At 35.8% G+C, this 17844-nt stretch overlaps 1 protein-coding gene across 7 annotated transcripts in view; it reads right to left on the reverse strand.

The window, feature by feature from the left end:
- Positions 1-685: 685 nt before the first annotated feature.
- NOL4 (nucleolar protein 4) overlaps positions 686-17844 on the reverse strand; it is a 426345-nt gene continuing 409186 nt past the window's right edge. For all 7 annotated transcript variants that reach the window (XM_042962703.1, XM_042962702.1, XM_042962709.1 and 4 more), the window contains one exon: positions 686-2568. In XM_042962703.1, coding sequence (XP_042818637.1) covers positions 2375-2568 — 194 coding nt within the window. In that variant the 3' untranslated portion in view covers positions 686-2374. The remainder of the gene's footprint in view (positions 2569-17844) is intronic.

Here is a 17844-nt window from a genome sequence, read left to right on the forward strand (position 1 = left end):
AAATAAATACTTGGGGGGCCTAGGTGGCTTGGGTGGTTAAGCGTCTGACTCTTGATTTCAGTTCAGGTCCTAGTTTCCTGGGCTCCAGGGGGGCCTGCTTAAGATTCTTTCTCTCCCTCTCTCTCTGCTCCTCCCCCACTTGCACTCTTTCACCCTCACAAAAACAAACATTTTCTTTAAAAAAAAAAAGACCTTATTTTGAGAGAGAGGGAGGAGGGGAAGGGAAGAGAGAAAATCCCAAGCAGGCTCTGTGCTGACAGCACAGAGCCCAACACAGGGCTTGATCCCAGTAACTGTGAGATCATGACCTGAGCCAAAATCAAGAGTCAGACGCTTAACCAACCGAGCCACCAGGCACCCCAATAATAATAAAAAAAAAAATTTTAGTTTTAAATGATCAAGTGAAATGTTCTTGGTTTGCTAATTTGCTTTACCCTGTCTTAGAATAAATTCTTTATTAGACTATGTTGAGACTCAAGGGGGTTTGGGGATAATCTTAAAAGGCTAAACTGTCCTTTTTGTGCTGAATGTTAGGTACAAAATAGCATTGCATATTTTAGAGGCAAACTGCTAAAAGCTAAGTATTGTATCATTCGAAAGTTTATAATTTTTCACAATCATTGTTTTAACACAGAAATCTGTTTATTAAACCAAACAAAACAGAGAAAATTATACCAGCCCTCGATTTTTGAATTTTCATTTAAATAAGCAAACTCTAAATCCACACCTTGAAAGATGTTTGTGCATCTATGTATTTCCAAAATACTCATATTTCAATAAGATTTTCACATTATATTCACCAACAGTATCACAAAAGTTCTTTTTTTTTTGTTTGTTTTTTTGTTTGTTTTGCTTACGTAACTGTAAGGAACAGTAATTCTAGAAACACTAGAAGAAAAAAGCATAGCAATGTCCACAGTTACAAGAAAAAGTGCACATTACTTGGTCACAATCACAGTCATTACTTGAAAAACTATATGTAACAAGTAGATAAGAAATATCACTGATGCCTTAAACTCATTACCAAAAATGGAATGACATAAGTTCTACATGAAATAAGGCAAATCCAGGAATGCACAGAGAATCTGTAAACCAACCAAAGCTAAACAACAGAAAAAGAATCGTACAAGAAGCATAAACAGATGTACTCCTCCCTAAATATTTTAAAAATAAGCTTGCCTCAGTGCACAAAGAAAACACCATTCATGTGTATCCAACACTATAAAATAAGAAAGAAGGACAAGGTGGGGGGGGGGGTGGATAGGACGGGGCAGTTCATTTAAAGTTGCAGCTGCATCCACTGAGAGTTCTTTACATCATTTTCACCTAGAATTGTAAATTATACAAATCCTATCAGGAGAGGGGAACGGTCTTTTTTTGGAAACGATTTCTGAAACCAAGAAAGAAAAACCACATGAGTGCACATTTTCAGATTGTCACTTGCAACCTCTTAACATTCAGCCATCTACATCCCATTGCTGCTGGAGGCATGCCTACGAGACAGCAGCGTCAATCCCGGGCAAGCAGCTGTAAGGAACCAAGGTGTGATATTTTTTTTTTTTCAATGATATGTCTTTTTTAATATTAAAAAATTCTGTGATGAAAACCGCTATGGCGCAACTGCAATGTTGAGTGGGTTGATGAGCACGGGTGCAGAAACGCAGGCTTCTCTTGGAAGTACTTCCCGATGTGACGATTTAAAGAACGTAGCAAGGATTTGTTTTCCAGCATCGTTATTTTTGCAGAAAGAATTTGGAAAGAGGAGAAGGCAAAGGGATGTGGAAAAGGTACTTACAGTAGTTTTTCAAAACAGTTTTTTTTAGGACCTATGAAAAAGTTACCAAAGTAAAAATGACCATTTTGAATGAAAAACAAGTTTTCTTTTTATAAAAACTACATATATATTTTTTTAAAATACAAGATCCGTCTCATTGTTGTTATATCCTGTAGCAACAAGAAATTTGGCTTTTGTTTTTTGTTTTTTTTGCCAGATACTGCAACTTTCAGTTCAGTAAGTCAGTAGCAGATTCCACTAATATTTCAGTTGAATCTTGAACTATTAATACCACACGTTTCTTCTGTTTTATCCTTGAATTAGGAATATACAGCCTTTATTTGCCCCTGATATTTATGCTGACAAACTAAAACAAAAAGCAGTGAGCTGGACACATTACTGTATCTCAAGTACTTCAGAGGTCAGACTTCCTTTGAAGCACCTTAATACATCACTTTATGGATCAAGGACAATGTGGCATAATGGAAGTATTTCTCTTAAGACTGTGCAGTAAGACCAGAAGCATCTCTGCTGGGAAATCAAAATGTCATTAGTGGAAACTGCAAATTTAGACCTCAGTGAATAGGATCGTCATTTGACTCAGTTCTGTTGTAAAATAAGATTTTCCAGTTCATCTGCAGAACGCAATAAAAATGCAGCTGATTCTCGATATCCTGCAACGAGCTGTCTCACGGCATTGATTTCGGTTGGACTCAGCTGGGGTCTGGAGCTTGAACTGCTGGAGGATCCTGAGCTAGTCGCCAGCTGCCTCTTCATGCTGAGATCGGTGGGTCCTAGAAAAAATAATCACAAAATTAACAGGAACAATTTCTGTTCCGGTACTTTGAACACGAGCACTAAACTGTTGACTTGATTCACTTACTCTTCTGTGAGAAGCCACTGATACCTTTAATCAAATACATCCGTTCACAGAAATAACAAAAAGCAACCTGATGTGAAATGAGTGGCTGAGTAGGACTCCTTGTCCGGGCAATCACCTCTCATTGTGGAAACACGGTGAAGACCTCCCAACACGTGCTTTTTGGAAAAATCGATTTTAAGTCTATCTTACACACGTAGTAGAAGTTTCTCTGCAGTTGTGTCAAAAGTTGGGAATTACGAATGCTTTGAATTTGTGCCATTGGTGAACAAATGATTTTAGGTCCCACCAATTCTGACATGGAAATATCCTAGATTGTGATGCTAATGACTCCAGATTACAAACCGCTTTATTTAGAAGAAAGGAAATTTTGGACAGGGGAGTTCAACTTTTAAGTGATACAGTAAAGGTGTGAGTTGCATATTTTGTTTTTCATTTCAGGTGAATGCTTTTTCTTCCATCAGGTTGATTATTAACATAGGCAAAATCTTTTTTATTTTTTTGCAAAATGGGTATTAGTATAAATCAGTCTGGTATTTTTCAATACTAAAGTTTCTTTTAGAAGTGTACAGCAAGTAACTGATCAGTACAATTTTGCGAAGAAACTAGACTTGGAATACTGCTTTAGGTCTTGCTAAAGCTGCTTCTATATTTACATAAAACATTTAGATGTCAAAAGATTTTTTTTATTACATATAATTAAACCAAATCAGATAGGTCTGCCTTTTGACAACATTTTATAAATTTTTAATTGTTTTTTATAAATCTTTAAAACAATTTATTTAACATGGAAGAGTTAAAAATTTTTTTAAGTTTATTTATTTTGAGAGACAGAGAGTGAAGGAGGGGCAGAGAGAGAGGAAGAGAGAGCATCCCAGGCAGGCTCCAGGCTGTCAGTGGGGAGCCCAGTCTGGGGCTCAAACTCACAAACCCCAAGATCATGACCTGAGCCGAAACCAAGAGTCAGATGCTTAACTGAGCCACCCAGGGGCCCCTGAGTTAAAGATTTTTAAGATGCTTTGCATCCATTATTCTTAGATTATTAAGGTTTTATTATATACCAAAATGTTCATTGTTATAATTCTTACCTTTCGTTAAGCAATTGCTATAATTACTACATTTGCGATGAGCAATACATTTAAAATCCTTGAATAAGTCTCACTGTCAACATAGCTAAAGGCATGCTCAAAACTGTAGTGATGCCCTACCTTGAGGATATTTTCACGGATTTCTCCTAAACATAACTTTTCAGATAATGGTATTCATTTCATGAACTGAAATGAGGGATGTTATTTTATCCTGTTAGTTCTTCTTGAGGCCTGGTGGAGACAGGTCAAGACCCAACCTCCTCCACCCTCTACCCTGGAGGGAAAAGAGGGCTCCTGTCAGCGAGGAGGCAGATGTCCCATGAGACAGAAACAGCTTTACTTGTAATTTAATTAGGACAGAGACAAGACTTGCACATAAGAACTCTGACATTTGAGAGAGACGTATTTCCACTTCTGCCACGGCCTTTCAAAACCTTGGTTTTCTAGCAGGAGTTAGCCTCCATTTGTCGTGCTGTTTACAAAATCATGAGTGTGACATAGCAAGCTGAAACGGAGAGATGTAGGGATGTCACCCTTGCAAACAGGAATTACTGAACAAGCATTCAAGCAAATTATTCATAGCAACCAGGTTTTTTCCAGAAAGTTCTGCGTGGATTAAGAAACTAACGTGACATTTAAGAAATTAAAGGGGGAGCCTAGGTGGCTCAGTCGGTTGGGTGTTCAACTTCGGCTCAGGTCGTGATCCCACAGCTGGTGGAATCGAGCCCCGCATGGGGTTCTGTACTGCCAGCTCAGAACCTGGAACCTGCTTCTGGTTCTGTGTCTCCCTCTCCCTCTGCTCAACCCAGCTTGTGTGCTTTCTCTCTCTCTCTCTCTCTCTCTCTCTCTCTCTCTCTCTTGAAAATAAACATAAAAAAAAAAAAATCCCATGACATAATGGGTTCAGGTCTATGGATGAGCCAACTTTAAATCTGGGGGTTTTGTTCCTTTAATATTTAAGAATCCTGGTAAGAATCATTACAAAAGAAAATAGAAAGGATTTTCCTCAGTTATGCAGATATTTGGCATGTGGTTGATTATCATTTTATTAGAAGGTGTTATATTTTGTGATGTTTTTGCTGACAGGCCAAGTTGGTGATTGACCCCTTTACCTGCAATTGAGAAAGGAGGGGGCTAGGGCTCCAGTTCCTCTTGGGGTAAAAGATATTGTGATTTTATTCTAACACTGCTGTTTACAGATAATTCTCTACTTCTGGCTGAGAAGTATGGTTACTAAACCAAGACGTGGCTTTCACTTTCTTTCAGATGATTATTAACATAGGCAAATTCTTTAAAAATTTAATGTTTATTTAGTTTTGAGAGTGAGAGAGACAGGGTGTGAGTGGGGGAGAGGCAGAGAGGGAGACACAGAATCCAAAGCAGGCTCCAGGATCCAAGCTGTCAGCATAGAGCCTGATGTGGGGCTTGAACTCCTAAACCGTGAGCTGAAGCTGGATGCTTAACTGAGCCACCCAGGTGCCCCAACATAGGCAAATTCTAGATAGCTCAGTAATACAGAAGCCATTCACACCTTTGTTATTTTTCTGGAACAAAGTTGACTTCTCTTGGTTTCTTTTCCATTTACAGGATCAGGATTAAGTATTATACATAAAAACTAGAAGGAATTATTTTTGCTATTATTTAAATCCTCAAAGTTAAGAGGTTGAGTAGGAAAGCAAAAAAATTAATACTCACAAATGATCAAATTACATAACTAGTATCTACTCAACCAGCCCTTTCCTTGTCATTAGTATTCTTATCTGCCTCATTCAGACAATGTCATACTTGACTGGCTTAGCTTAACCCAAACAATAATCAATGTAAAGTAAAAGCTCAAAATTTATGAAGATGTTGAATTGAATGAAGTCCAGGAAAATATTCTTGGAGATTTGCTTAAATCACAAAGCCAATAAAAAGTATGGTTCTGGAAGAGTGGGACCTGTTAACGAAACAAACACAAATAATGACACAATAGATACCTCAAGAGAAAATGATTTGAATATCAAGTGTGAAAGGAAATAATCAGAAAACTCGACAAAGTCATTTTAAAATAAGCACCCACATTTTAACAAAATGATGCAGACCTACTTTATGTTCACTCTGAAAATCTGAGGAAGAGATAGATACATTTCAGGTTAACATGCAATGTTAGAAAAATTAAGACCCATGGGGTGCCTGCGTAGCTCAGTCCGTTAAGCATCTGACTTTGACTCAGGTCATGATCTCGAAGTTTGTGAGTTCTCATCCTGTGTCGGGCTCTGTGGTGACAGCTCAGAGCCTGGAGCCTGCTTTGGATTCTGTGTCTCCTCCTCTCTCTGCCCCTCCCATGCTCATGCTCTGTCTCTGTCTCTCAATAATAAATAAACGTTAAAAAAAGATATTAAAAAAAAATTAAGACCCACTTAAACCAATCTTTGAATTATTTTTTTAAGGTTTGGGGGCATATTTAAGTTACAAATAAATTCTAATTAAATGAAAATATATATCAAAAATTCATATTTAATATTTTAAAAATATTTTTAAATTAAAATATACTTGACATACAATGCTATATTAGTTTCAGGTGTACAACATAGTGATTCAACAACTCTATATGTTATGCTCTGTTTACTGTAAGTGTAGGTACCATCATCACCATAGAAACTATTACAATTCCATTGACTATATTCAGTAAGCTGTACCTTTCTTCCCTGTAGCTTATTCATTCCATAACTGGAATCTTCTACTCTACTTCTACTCTATTCCATTTTTCTATTTCCCATGCTTCTAGCAATCATTAGTTCTCTGTATTTATGGGTCTGTTTCTGCATTTGTTTTTGTTTTTTAATGTTTATCTTTATTTTTGAGACCGAGAGAGAGCATGACCGGGGGAGAGGCAGAGAGAGAGGGAGACACCGAATCAGAAGCAGGCTCCAGGTTCTGGGCTGTCAGCACAGAGCCCGACACGGGGCTCGAACTCGCCAACTGCGAGATCATGACCTGAGCTGAAGTCGGATGCTCAACTGACTGAGCCACCCGGGTGCCCCTATTTGTTTTGTTTTTGTAGGTTTGACAAATAAGTGATATCATATGGTACTTGACTTTCTCTTATTTCACTTAACATAATACCCTCTAGGTCAGATCTATCCATGTTGTCTCAAATGGCAAGATCTCATTTTTTTTATGGTTATTAGTCCATTACACACACACACACACACACACACACACACACACACACTCACCATTCTTAATCCATTCCTCTACTGATGGACACTTAGGTTGCTTCCATATCTTGGCTATTGTTAATGCTGCAGTAAACTTAGAGGTATATATCTTTTTCAAGTTGGTGATGTATTTTCTTTCGGTAAATACCAAGTGGGTGAATTACTGGAACATATGGCATTTCTATTTTTAACTTTTTAAGGAAGCTCCATAACATTTTCCATAGTGGCTATATCAAATTACATTCCCATCAACAATGCACAAGGATTTCTTCATCTTTACTAACAATTGCTGTTTTTGTCTTTGTTATTCTGGACATTCTGACAGTTGTGATCTCATTATGGGTTTGATTTGCATTTTCCTAAAGATTAGTGACACTGAGCAATTTTTCATGTATTTATTGGCCATTTGTATGTCTTTGGAGAAATGTCTATTCAGGTCCTCTGCCCACTAATTATTCGGATTGTTTGGCGTGTGTTGGTGTTGAGTTGTATAAGTTCTTTACATATTTTGGATATTAATCCTTTATTGGACATAGCATTTGCATATATCTTAATCACTAGGTTGCCTTTTTGGTTTGTTGATTGTTTCCTTTGCTGCACAAAAGCCTTTTATTTTCCTGTATTCCTAATAGTTTATTTTTGCTTTTGTTTCCCTTGCCTGAGGAAACATATATGGAAAAATGTTGCTAAGGCCAATGTCAAAGAGATTATTGCTTATATTTTCTTCTAGGAGTTTTATGGTTTCACGTATCAAGTTTAGGTCTTTAACCCATTTTGAATTTATTTTTGTGTATGGTATGAAAAAGTGGTCCAATTTACTTCTTTTGCATGTAGTTGTCCAGTTTTCCCAGCACCATTTATTGAAGAGACTGCTTTTCCCCATTGTAAATTCTTGCTTCCTTTGTCATGGACTAATTGACCATAGAAGGGTGGATTTATTTCAGGGCTCTCTCTCCTCTTTCATTGATCTATGTGCCTGTGTTTGTGCCAGTAGCATACTGGTTCTATTACTACAACTTTGTAGTAGAACTTGAAATCTGAGAATGTGATACCCCTGGCTTTGTCCTTTTTGCTCAAGATTGCTTTGGGTATTTGAAGTCTTTTGTGGTTCCCTACAAACGTTAGTATTATTTGTTCTAGTTCTGTGAAAAATACTGTTGGTATTTTTATAAGGATCATATTAAATGGGTAAATGGCTATGGGTAGCATGGGTATTTTAACGATATTAATTGTTCCAACCCATGATCATGGTATATCTGTGATTTATTTAATCAATGTTTTATAGTTGCTGAGAGCAATCTTTTACCTCCTCAGTTAAGTTTATTTCTGGGTATTTTATTCTTTTTGATGCAATTATAAGTGGAACTGCTTTCTTAATTTCTCTTTCTGCTATATTATCAGTGTATATAAAACAATTTATTTCCTTATATTAATTGTGTACCCTGAAATTTCACTGACTTAATTTATTACTTCTAGTAGATTTTTGGTAGAGTCCTTATGTTTAGGATCTATGTTTAGGATCATGTCATCCACAAATAGTTTAACTTCTTTCTTACCAATTTGAATAACTTTTCTTGTCTGATTCCTGAATCTAGAACTTCTAGTACTATGCTGAGTAAAAGTGGTGAGAGCACACATCCTTATCTTGTTCCTGATCTTAGGAAAAAATGCTCTGTTTTTCACCACTGGTATGATGTTGGGGGTTGTCATATATGGCCATTATGTTGAGTCATGTTCCCTGTAAACCCACTTTGAGAGTTGTTATCATGAACAGATGTCCAATTTTGTCAAATGTGTTTTCTGCATCTTGAGAGGATCGTGATTTTAGCCTTCATACAATGTGATGTATTACACTGATGAATTTGTAAATATTGAACCATCCTTGCTTCCCCCAGAATAAATCCCACTTGATCATGGTGAATGATCATTTTAATGAATTTTTGAATGCAGTTTGCTAATATGTTGTTGAAGTCTGTATTTTTTAAACTATCAATTGAATACCCCTATCTATGATGCATTTTTGGTCCTTTTTAAAATTAGATTCACTTTTGTGGCCTTATTTTAATGTTAATTATACTCAAATAATAGAGACCCCAATAATAATAGAGACCCCAATATAGGACAAATTTTTAATTTGTTTTGCAGAGTGAGTTCTTTTTAAAAGACTTGGATAACCATGTTTTTTACATATACTGGGGGCCAGAGGCTAGGCCCATGAAGGCAGTCACCCTTTGTGGCTTACTACTGTGCTAGGGACTGTGATGGTACATGGCACAAAATAAGGCTCAATAAATATTTGTGTAATAAATGAATGAGAAGTTTCAGATATTTCTATAGCCAACACTAAAGAAATGGAGAATGAGTGATGTCACTTGTAACACCCAATTATTGCTAAAAGAAAACTAGTTAGATATAGAACACAGTGGATTTAATGTAGCTTATTCAAACAGGGTTACCTCTGATATGGGGATATTTTTATTAGCATAAAAGTCATCATCCAAAATTGTGAAAAACATAATCTCAGTAGATGAGTCCTGAATCGGGCATAAAATTGGTCCTGGCTACATGCAAACTTCTCTTTTCCCTTCTCCACTACCGTGTTATGAACTCTGAATTGTTTGGATAATTGGCCATTTACAAGTTTTAAATAATAGAGTGACATTTTCAGATTTATGCTTAAAAAAGGGTTTGGAGGGGAGCCTGGGGGGCTCAGTCCGTTAAGTGTCCAACTTCAGCTCAGTTCATGATCTCAGGGTTTGTGAGTTCAAGCCCAAGCCGACATAGGGCTCTGCGCTGCCAGCTCAGAGCCTGAAGCCTGCTTCATATTCTGTGTTTCCCCTTCTCTCTCTCTCTCTCAAAAATAAACATTAATTTTTTTTAAACAAAAAAAAAAAAATAAAAAAGTGTTTGGAAAACTTTTAATACAAACAGCCAGACAGTAAATATTTCAGTTAGAGGTCAAGAGGCATACTTCATTAAAAAGGAAGTAAATTTACATAATTTTAAAATTAGGATACAACTGACGTACAAAATTAGTTTCAGGTATACATGAGTTAGTATTTGTATGTATTAACCACCGTAAGTCTAACATCGATCACCACATATAGTTGGAAATTATTTTTATGATGTGATTTTATTAATTTTTATTAAGCTTTTTAAAGTTTATTTATTTGAGAGAGACAGCATGCAAGTAGAGAAAGGGAAGAGAGAGAGGCAGAGCGAGAGAATCCCATGCAGGCTATGCACCCCAGCGCAGAGCTATGTGGGGCTCAAACCCACAAACTGCGAGACCATGACCTGAGCTGAAGTCAGAAGTTTAACTGACTGAGCTACCCAAGTGCCCAGATTTTAAAGATTTACTCTCAGCAAGTTTCAAATATATAATCCAGTATTATTAACAATAATTGCCATGTTGTACATCCCCATGCCTATTTTTAACCAGCAGTTTGTGTTTTTTACCCCCCCTTCACCCATTTTGTTTACCCCCATTCCCACAGCCTGTTCTCTATGAGTTCCAGGGTTTTTTTTTTTTTTTGATTCCACATACGAATAACATTCTATTACATGTGTACATGTATATATGTGCACATACACTACATTTTCTTGACCTATTCATTCATCAGTGAACACTTTGGTTGGTTTTCATGTCTTGGCTATTGTAAATAATGCTACAATGAACATGGTGAAGACATCTTTTTGAATTAATACTTGTGTTTTTTTTTCTGGATAAATCCCCAGAAGTGGAATTGGTGGATCATATGATAAAGAAGTAGTCAAATGTATCTGATTCTGATAAAACATAAACATGTTATAATTTATTTAAAGGCAAAGCAATAATGTTCACAAGGAAGACTTTTTAAAGACAAAAAACATATATGGCCACACCTAAATGATTTGTTTGGCTTAGAGCTGAAGTAGATAGAGACCTTACAGTTTAGGAAGGTGAGGGAGAAATAACCATGGATCTTTGAGTCCCATTCATTGTGTACCTTCTCAGAGTTCTTGATTAGTGCTCTGGGAAGAGGGTGGGAGAGATAAATAATTTTTTAATTGTAATGAAACTGTGTTTAATGAAGACCAAATCTGTTAGTACAGGTGAGGGCTGCGGGGGCTGAGAGGAAATGAAGGGGCAGTAAGGACTGTGGTGGTGAGGGGTAAGCAATGACACTACCTCCTGGAACCTCTCTTCATTAGGGACTCCTATGGTCCCCCTTGAAGCCTCTCAATGGTCCAATGGGGACTCAGAGCAGGATGACTGGCTCCCATCTTACAGTTGGGGAAACTGAGTTCCAGACAGGTTCACTAGCTTGACAAAACTATGGATGGCTTCTGGTTATTTATGCTGTATCAGCTCAGAGGAGATAAGAGCAGTTGGGCAGGGAAGAACAAACAAATATCTCCACAGAAAGAAGAAGCAAAGGTGTAGAGAAGGGCAGGACATGGTGTGTGGGGACAATGGGAGGTGCTGGCTAGGGCCAAGTGGGAATCAGGCTGGGGGTATTATTTTTATTACAAAATTAATTTATATTTAAAACTGTTCAAGAGACTTTAAAAAGGCCTTAATATAATATTATATTGAGGTGGTGTCTGTTGGTTCTTCCATTGAGCCTCAATTTGATCCTGGCTAATTACATGTCCTGATAATTCTTCTGTTTGGATAGTGGTGATTTCCTCTGATTCTCAGCATCTTTCATAAATGGCCATCAGTCCATAAAGGATTTAAAAAGCAATACCAGAAACAATGACAAAATGCCAGCAGACTCAAACATCCTTCTTGAATTATTGGAAACCAGGTCCGCTAATTATCAGCTTGGGTAGTTGAGATTATGAAGAGTCTCATCTGGTATCAGGGTAATGCTGGTCTTATGGAAATAAGACATATATATATTATATATGTATATATTGTATATATTTGGAATTGTATATATATATGGAATTGTATATATTCCATCATATATATATAATATATATACATATATACATACATATATTATATATACATATATACATATATATACATATATATTATATATACATACATACGTATATCATATATACATATATACATATGTATAGTATATATATACATATATACTATACATATATATAATATATATATGATGGAATATATACAATTACATATATTGCAGAAGTCTGAGAAGGATTGGTGTTAGTTCTTTAAATATTTATAGAATTCACATGTGAAGCCTTTTATTTGTTGGGTTTTTTGATTGCTGATTCAGTCTTCTTACTGATAACTCCTTAGTAATTGGTCTGTTCAGATTCCTATTCCTTCATGAATCAGTTTTGGTAGGTTGTAAGTTTGTAGGAATTTATATATTTCTTCTAAGGTTGTCCAAATTGTTGGCATGTAATTGTTCATTTTCTTATCCTTTGTATTTCTGTGGTATCAGTTATATTTCCTTTCTCATTACTGATTTTTTTTTTTTTGGTAAGCCTAAGGTTTATCAATTTTATCTTTTAAAAAAGAGCTTAGCTTCATTGGTCTTTTCTATTGTCTTTTTACTTTCTATTTCTCTTATTTCTGCTGTAGTATTTATTTCTTCTTTTTACTAACTTTAAGCTCTGTTTGTTCTTTTTATAGTTCCTTGAAGTATAAAGTTAAGTTGTTGGAGATCCTACCTGTTTCTTGATATAGGCATGATTGCCAGTAACTTTTTTTCTTAGGACTACTTTTGCTGTATCTCATAAGTTTTGGTATATTTTCATTTGTCTCCAGGTATTTTTTTCTGTTTTGATTTCTTCTTTGACACATGGGTTTTTTAGCAGCATGTTGTTTAAATATTTACATATTTGTGAAGTTTCCAGTTTTCTTTTAAGTTATATCTAGTTTCATATCATTGTGGTTATAAAAGATGCTTAATATCTTAATTTATTAGGACTTGTTTTGTGACCTAACATATTATCTACCCCAGAGAATGTTCCATGTGCACTTGAAGAATGTGTATTCTGATACCCTTGAATAGAATGCTCTGTATATGTCTGTTTAAGTCCATCTGGTCTAATGGGTCATTTAAGGCCAATTTTTCTGTATTGATTCTTTTTATCTGGAAAATCTATCCATTGAAGAAAGTGTTTTATTAAAGACCTCTACTATTATTGTACTGCTACATACTTCTCTGATACAATATGTTGTAAATATTTGCTTTATATATTTAAGTGTTTCTATGTAGGGTGCATAAATATTTACACGTTACATTCTCTTGTTGGATTGACTCTTACATAATGTCCTACATGTCTGTTATTTTATGGTCTTTGTCTTAAAGTATATTTCATCTGGTATAAATACAGCTACCTCAGCTTTCTTTTGGTTTCCATTTGCATAGAATATCTTTTCTATCCCCTTCACTTTAAGTCTATGTGTATCCTTCTATCTGAAGTGAGTTTCTTGTAGACAGCATCTAGATGGGATCTTTTTTTCTTTTAACCCATTAGCAACTCTTTTGATTAGAGTTTTGTCCATTTACATTAAAATTTTTTTTTATATTTTTATTTATTTTTGACAGAGACAGAGCATGAGTGGGGGAGGGGCAGAGAAAGAGGGAGACAGAATCTGAAGCAGGCTCCAGGCTGTCAGCACAGAGCCTGACATGGGGCTAGAACTCATGAACCATGAGATCATGACCGGAGCTGCAGTCTGATGCTTTACCGACTAAGCCACCCAGGCACCCCTAGTCCATTTACGTTTTTAATTTTTGTAATGTTTATTTTTGAGATAGGAAGACAGAGCATGAATGGGGAAGGAGCAGAGAGAGGGGGACACAGAATCCGAAGCAGGCTCTGAGCTATTAGCACAGAGCCCAATGTGAGGCTTGAACCCACAAACAATGTGAGAGTGACCTGAGCTGAAGTCAGGTCACTTAACAAACTGAGCCACCTCAGTGGCCCTACATGTTAAATTTTTAATTGAGTATAACTGACATAGAATATTAGTATTAGGTATACAGCAAAGTGCCTGGACTTTATATACATTGCAATATACCACAATAGCCACAGTTTCACTAAAGTTAGTAAAATATTGACTATTGCCCTATGCTGTACTTTTCATCCCCCTAACTTGTTTTACAGCGAGAAGTTTGTACTTTGCCCTTCTCTTCACCCCACCCCTCACAGCAACCACCAGTTTGTTCTTTGTAATTATGAATATATTTCTGTTTGTGTGTTTGTTTAGATTTTACATACAAGCAACATCAAATGGTATTAGTTTGTCTTATTTCACTTAGCAAAATACCCTCTTGGTTTTTTCATGTTGTTATCATGAATCACCAAGATTGCATTTTTTTTAATGGCTGAATAATCCATTGTGTATATATACATTTTTATCCATTCATCTGTTGATAAATATGTACTTAAGTAGCTTCCATATCTTGGCTACTGTAAATAATGTTACAATAAGCATATTGGGTGCAAATGTATTTTCTAATTAGGGTTTTTATTTTCCTTGGTAAACACCAAGTAGAGCTGCTAGATTGTATGATGTTCTATTTTTAGTTTTGCAAGGACCCTCCATACTGTTTTCCATAGTGACTGCACAAGTGTTCTGTTTGCTAGACATCCTCTCCAAAACTTACTTGTCTTTTCGATACTGGTCCTTTAAACTGGTGTGAGGTGATAATTCACTGTGGTTTTGATTTGCATTTCCCTGATGACTGGAGTTCATTAGCATCTTTTCAAGGGTCTATTGGCCACTGTATATCTTCTTTGGTAAAATGTTTATTCAGGTTCTCTGCCATTTTTAATTGGTTTGATGTTTTTTTAATTGCATTATAGGAGTTCTTCATATATTTTGGATATTAACCCCCTATTGGATATATGATTTGCAAATATCTTCTCCCAACCAGGTTTCCTTTTGTTTTCTTGATAGTTTCCTTTGATTTGCAAAACCTTTTTATTTTAATGTAGTCCTAATTGTTTATTTTTGCTTTTGTTGCTCTTGACTGAAAAGACACATATAAAAAATATAGCTAACACCACTAAGAGTTTATAGTCTGTTTTCTTTTAGGAGTTTGAAGGTTTGTGGTCTCACACTCAAGTCTTTAACCCATTTTGAGTTTATTTTTTGTATATGGTGTGAGAAAGTGGTCTAGTTTCATTCTTTTACATGTAGCTGCTGAGTGTTGCCAGCACCATTTATTAAAGGGACTGTCTTTTCCCCCTTTTATATTTTTGCTTGCTTTGTCATGAATTGACCATATAAATACGGGTTTATTTTTGGGTTCTCTGTCCTTTTCCATTGACCTACGTGTTTTTGTGCCAGTAGCATACTGGTTTGATTATTACAGCTTTGTAGTATATGTTGAAACCAGGGGTCATGATATCTCTGGCTTTATTCTTCTTTCTCAAGACTGCTTTGGGTATTTGAGGTCTTTTGCAGTTTCCTACAGACTTTAGTACTATTTATTCTAGTACTGTGTAAAATACTATTGCTATTTTGACAGGGATTGCATTAAATCTGTGGATTGCTTTGGGTAGTATGGGCGTTTTAACACTATTCTTCCAATCCATGAGCATGGAATATCTTTCCATTGTATTGTCTTCAATTTCTTTTTATCAGTATTTAATGTTTCCAGAGTACAGTTCTTAAACATCCTGATTAGATTTATTCCTAGATTCTATTTCACTTACTTCTGCTCTGAGCTTTATTATTTCCTTCTTTATACTATCTTTGAGCTTTGTTGGTTCTTCTTTTTCTAATTCATTTAGGTGCAAAGTTAGATTATTTATTTGAAATTTTCTTGTTTCTTTAGGTAGCTTGTATCACTATAATCTTATTTCAGAACTGCTTTTGCTTCTGAAAATTTTGAAACTTTGTGTTTATACTTTAATTGTCTCAAGGTATTTTTGGATTTCCACTTTATTTGTTGAACGATTGGCAGTTCAGCAACACATTGTTTAGCTTCCACATGTCTGTGGTTTTTTCCAAGTTTTTTTCCTTGTATTTGACTTCTAGTTTCATACTTCTGTGGTCAGAAAAGATGGTTGGTATAATTTCAATCTTAAAATTATTAAGACTTTTTATGGCCTAACATGTAATCTATTCTGGAGAATGCTCCATGTGTACTTGAAAAGAATGTGTATTCAGTTTTTAGAAGAAACATTCTATATATCTGTTAGGTCCATCCAGTCTAATGTATCATTTAAAGCCATTAACAAAATTGATTTTCTGTCTGGATCACCTATCTACCAAGTGGAGTATTAAATTTTTTTTAATGAAAAATTATAAGCCAACTGGGAAATCTAGAAGAAATGAAAAAATTCCTAGAAACATACAATCAAAACTGAAACAGGAAGAAATACAAAATTTGAACAGACCCATAATCAGCAACGAAATTCAATTGGTAATCAAAAGACTCCCAAAAAACAAAAGTCCAGGACCAGATGGATTCCCAGGTAAATTCTCCCAGACACTAAAAGAAAAAAATTTTAATGTTTATTTATATTGGAGAGAGAGAGACAGAGTGTGTGTGTGTGAGCAGGGGAGAGGCAGAGAGAAAGAGGGAAACAGAGTCTGAAGCAGACTCCTTGCTCTGAGCTGTCAACACAGAGCTGATGCGGGGCTCCAACCCACAAGATAGGAGTTCGTAACTGGAGCTGAAGTTGGATGCTTAACCGACTGAGCCACCCAGGCACCCCTCTACCACACATTTAAAGAAAAGTTAATACCTATTCTTCTCAAATTGTTCCAAAAATATAGAAATGGAAGGAAAATTTCCAAACTCATTCTACAAGGCCAGCATTACAGCGATTCCAAAACCAAAGACCCTCACTAAAAAAGAGCATTACAGATCAATATCTAGATGAACATGGATCCAAAAATTGTCAACAAGATACTAGCACATTGAATCCAACAGAATTATTCAACATGATCAAAATGGGATTTATTCCTGGGCTGCAGGGGTGGTTCAATATTTGCAAGTCAATCAACGTGATATACACATCAATAAAAGAAAAGAGAAGAACCATATGATCCTCTCAATAGATGCAGAAAAAGCATTTGACCAAATACAACATCCAATTTTTGATAAAAATCCTCAACAAAGTAAATATAGATGGAACATACCTCAACATCATAAAGGCCAGATATGAAAGACTCACAGCTAATATACTCAATGGGGAAAAAGTGAGAGCTTTTCCTCTATGGTCAGGAACAAGACAGGGATATCCACTCTCACCATTACTGTTTAACATGATACTGGAAGTCTTAGCCTCAGCAATCAGACAGCAAAATGAAATAGAAGGCATCCAAATCGGCAAGGAAGAAGTCAAACTTGCACTATTTGAAAAGGCTCCACCAAAAAAAAAACTGATAGAATTCATGAATTCAGCAAATTCACAGGATACAAAATTTCTATACACCAATAATGAAGCAGCAGAAAAAGGAACTGATCCCATTTAAAACTGTACCAAAACTATAAGATACATAGGAATAAACCTAACCAAAGAGGTAAAAGACGTGGAGTCTGAAAAGTATAGAAAGGTTATAAAAGAAATTGAAGAGGACACAAAGAAATGGAAAAGCATTCCATGCTCATGGATTGGAGAACAATTATTGTTAAAATGTCTATACTACCCCAAACAATCTACACATTTAAAGCAATCCCTATCAAGATTCCACCAGCATCTTTTACAGAGCTAGAACAAACAGTCCTAAAATTTGTATGAAACCACAAAAGACCCAGAATCACCAAAGTAATCATGAAAAAGAAAAACAAAGCTGGAGGCATCATGATTCTGGGCTTGAAGTTATATTAAAAAGCTGTAGTCATAAATACAGTATGCTATTGGCACAAACACATAGATCAGTGGAACAGAATAGAAAACCCAGAAATGGACCCACAAATATATGGTCAACTAATCTTCAACAAAGCAGGAAAGAAT

The sequence above is a fragment of the Panthera tigris genome, chromosome D3 (assembly GCF_018350195.1).
Source record: "Panthera tigris isolate Pti1 chromosome D3, P.tigris_Pti1_mat1.1, whole genome shotgun sequence".
In the NCBI taxonomy this organism is placed as follows: domain Eukaryota; kingdom Metazoa; phylum Chordata; class Mammalia; order Carnivora; family Felidae; genus Panthera; species Panthera tigris.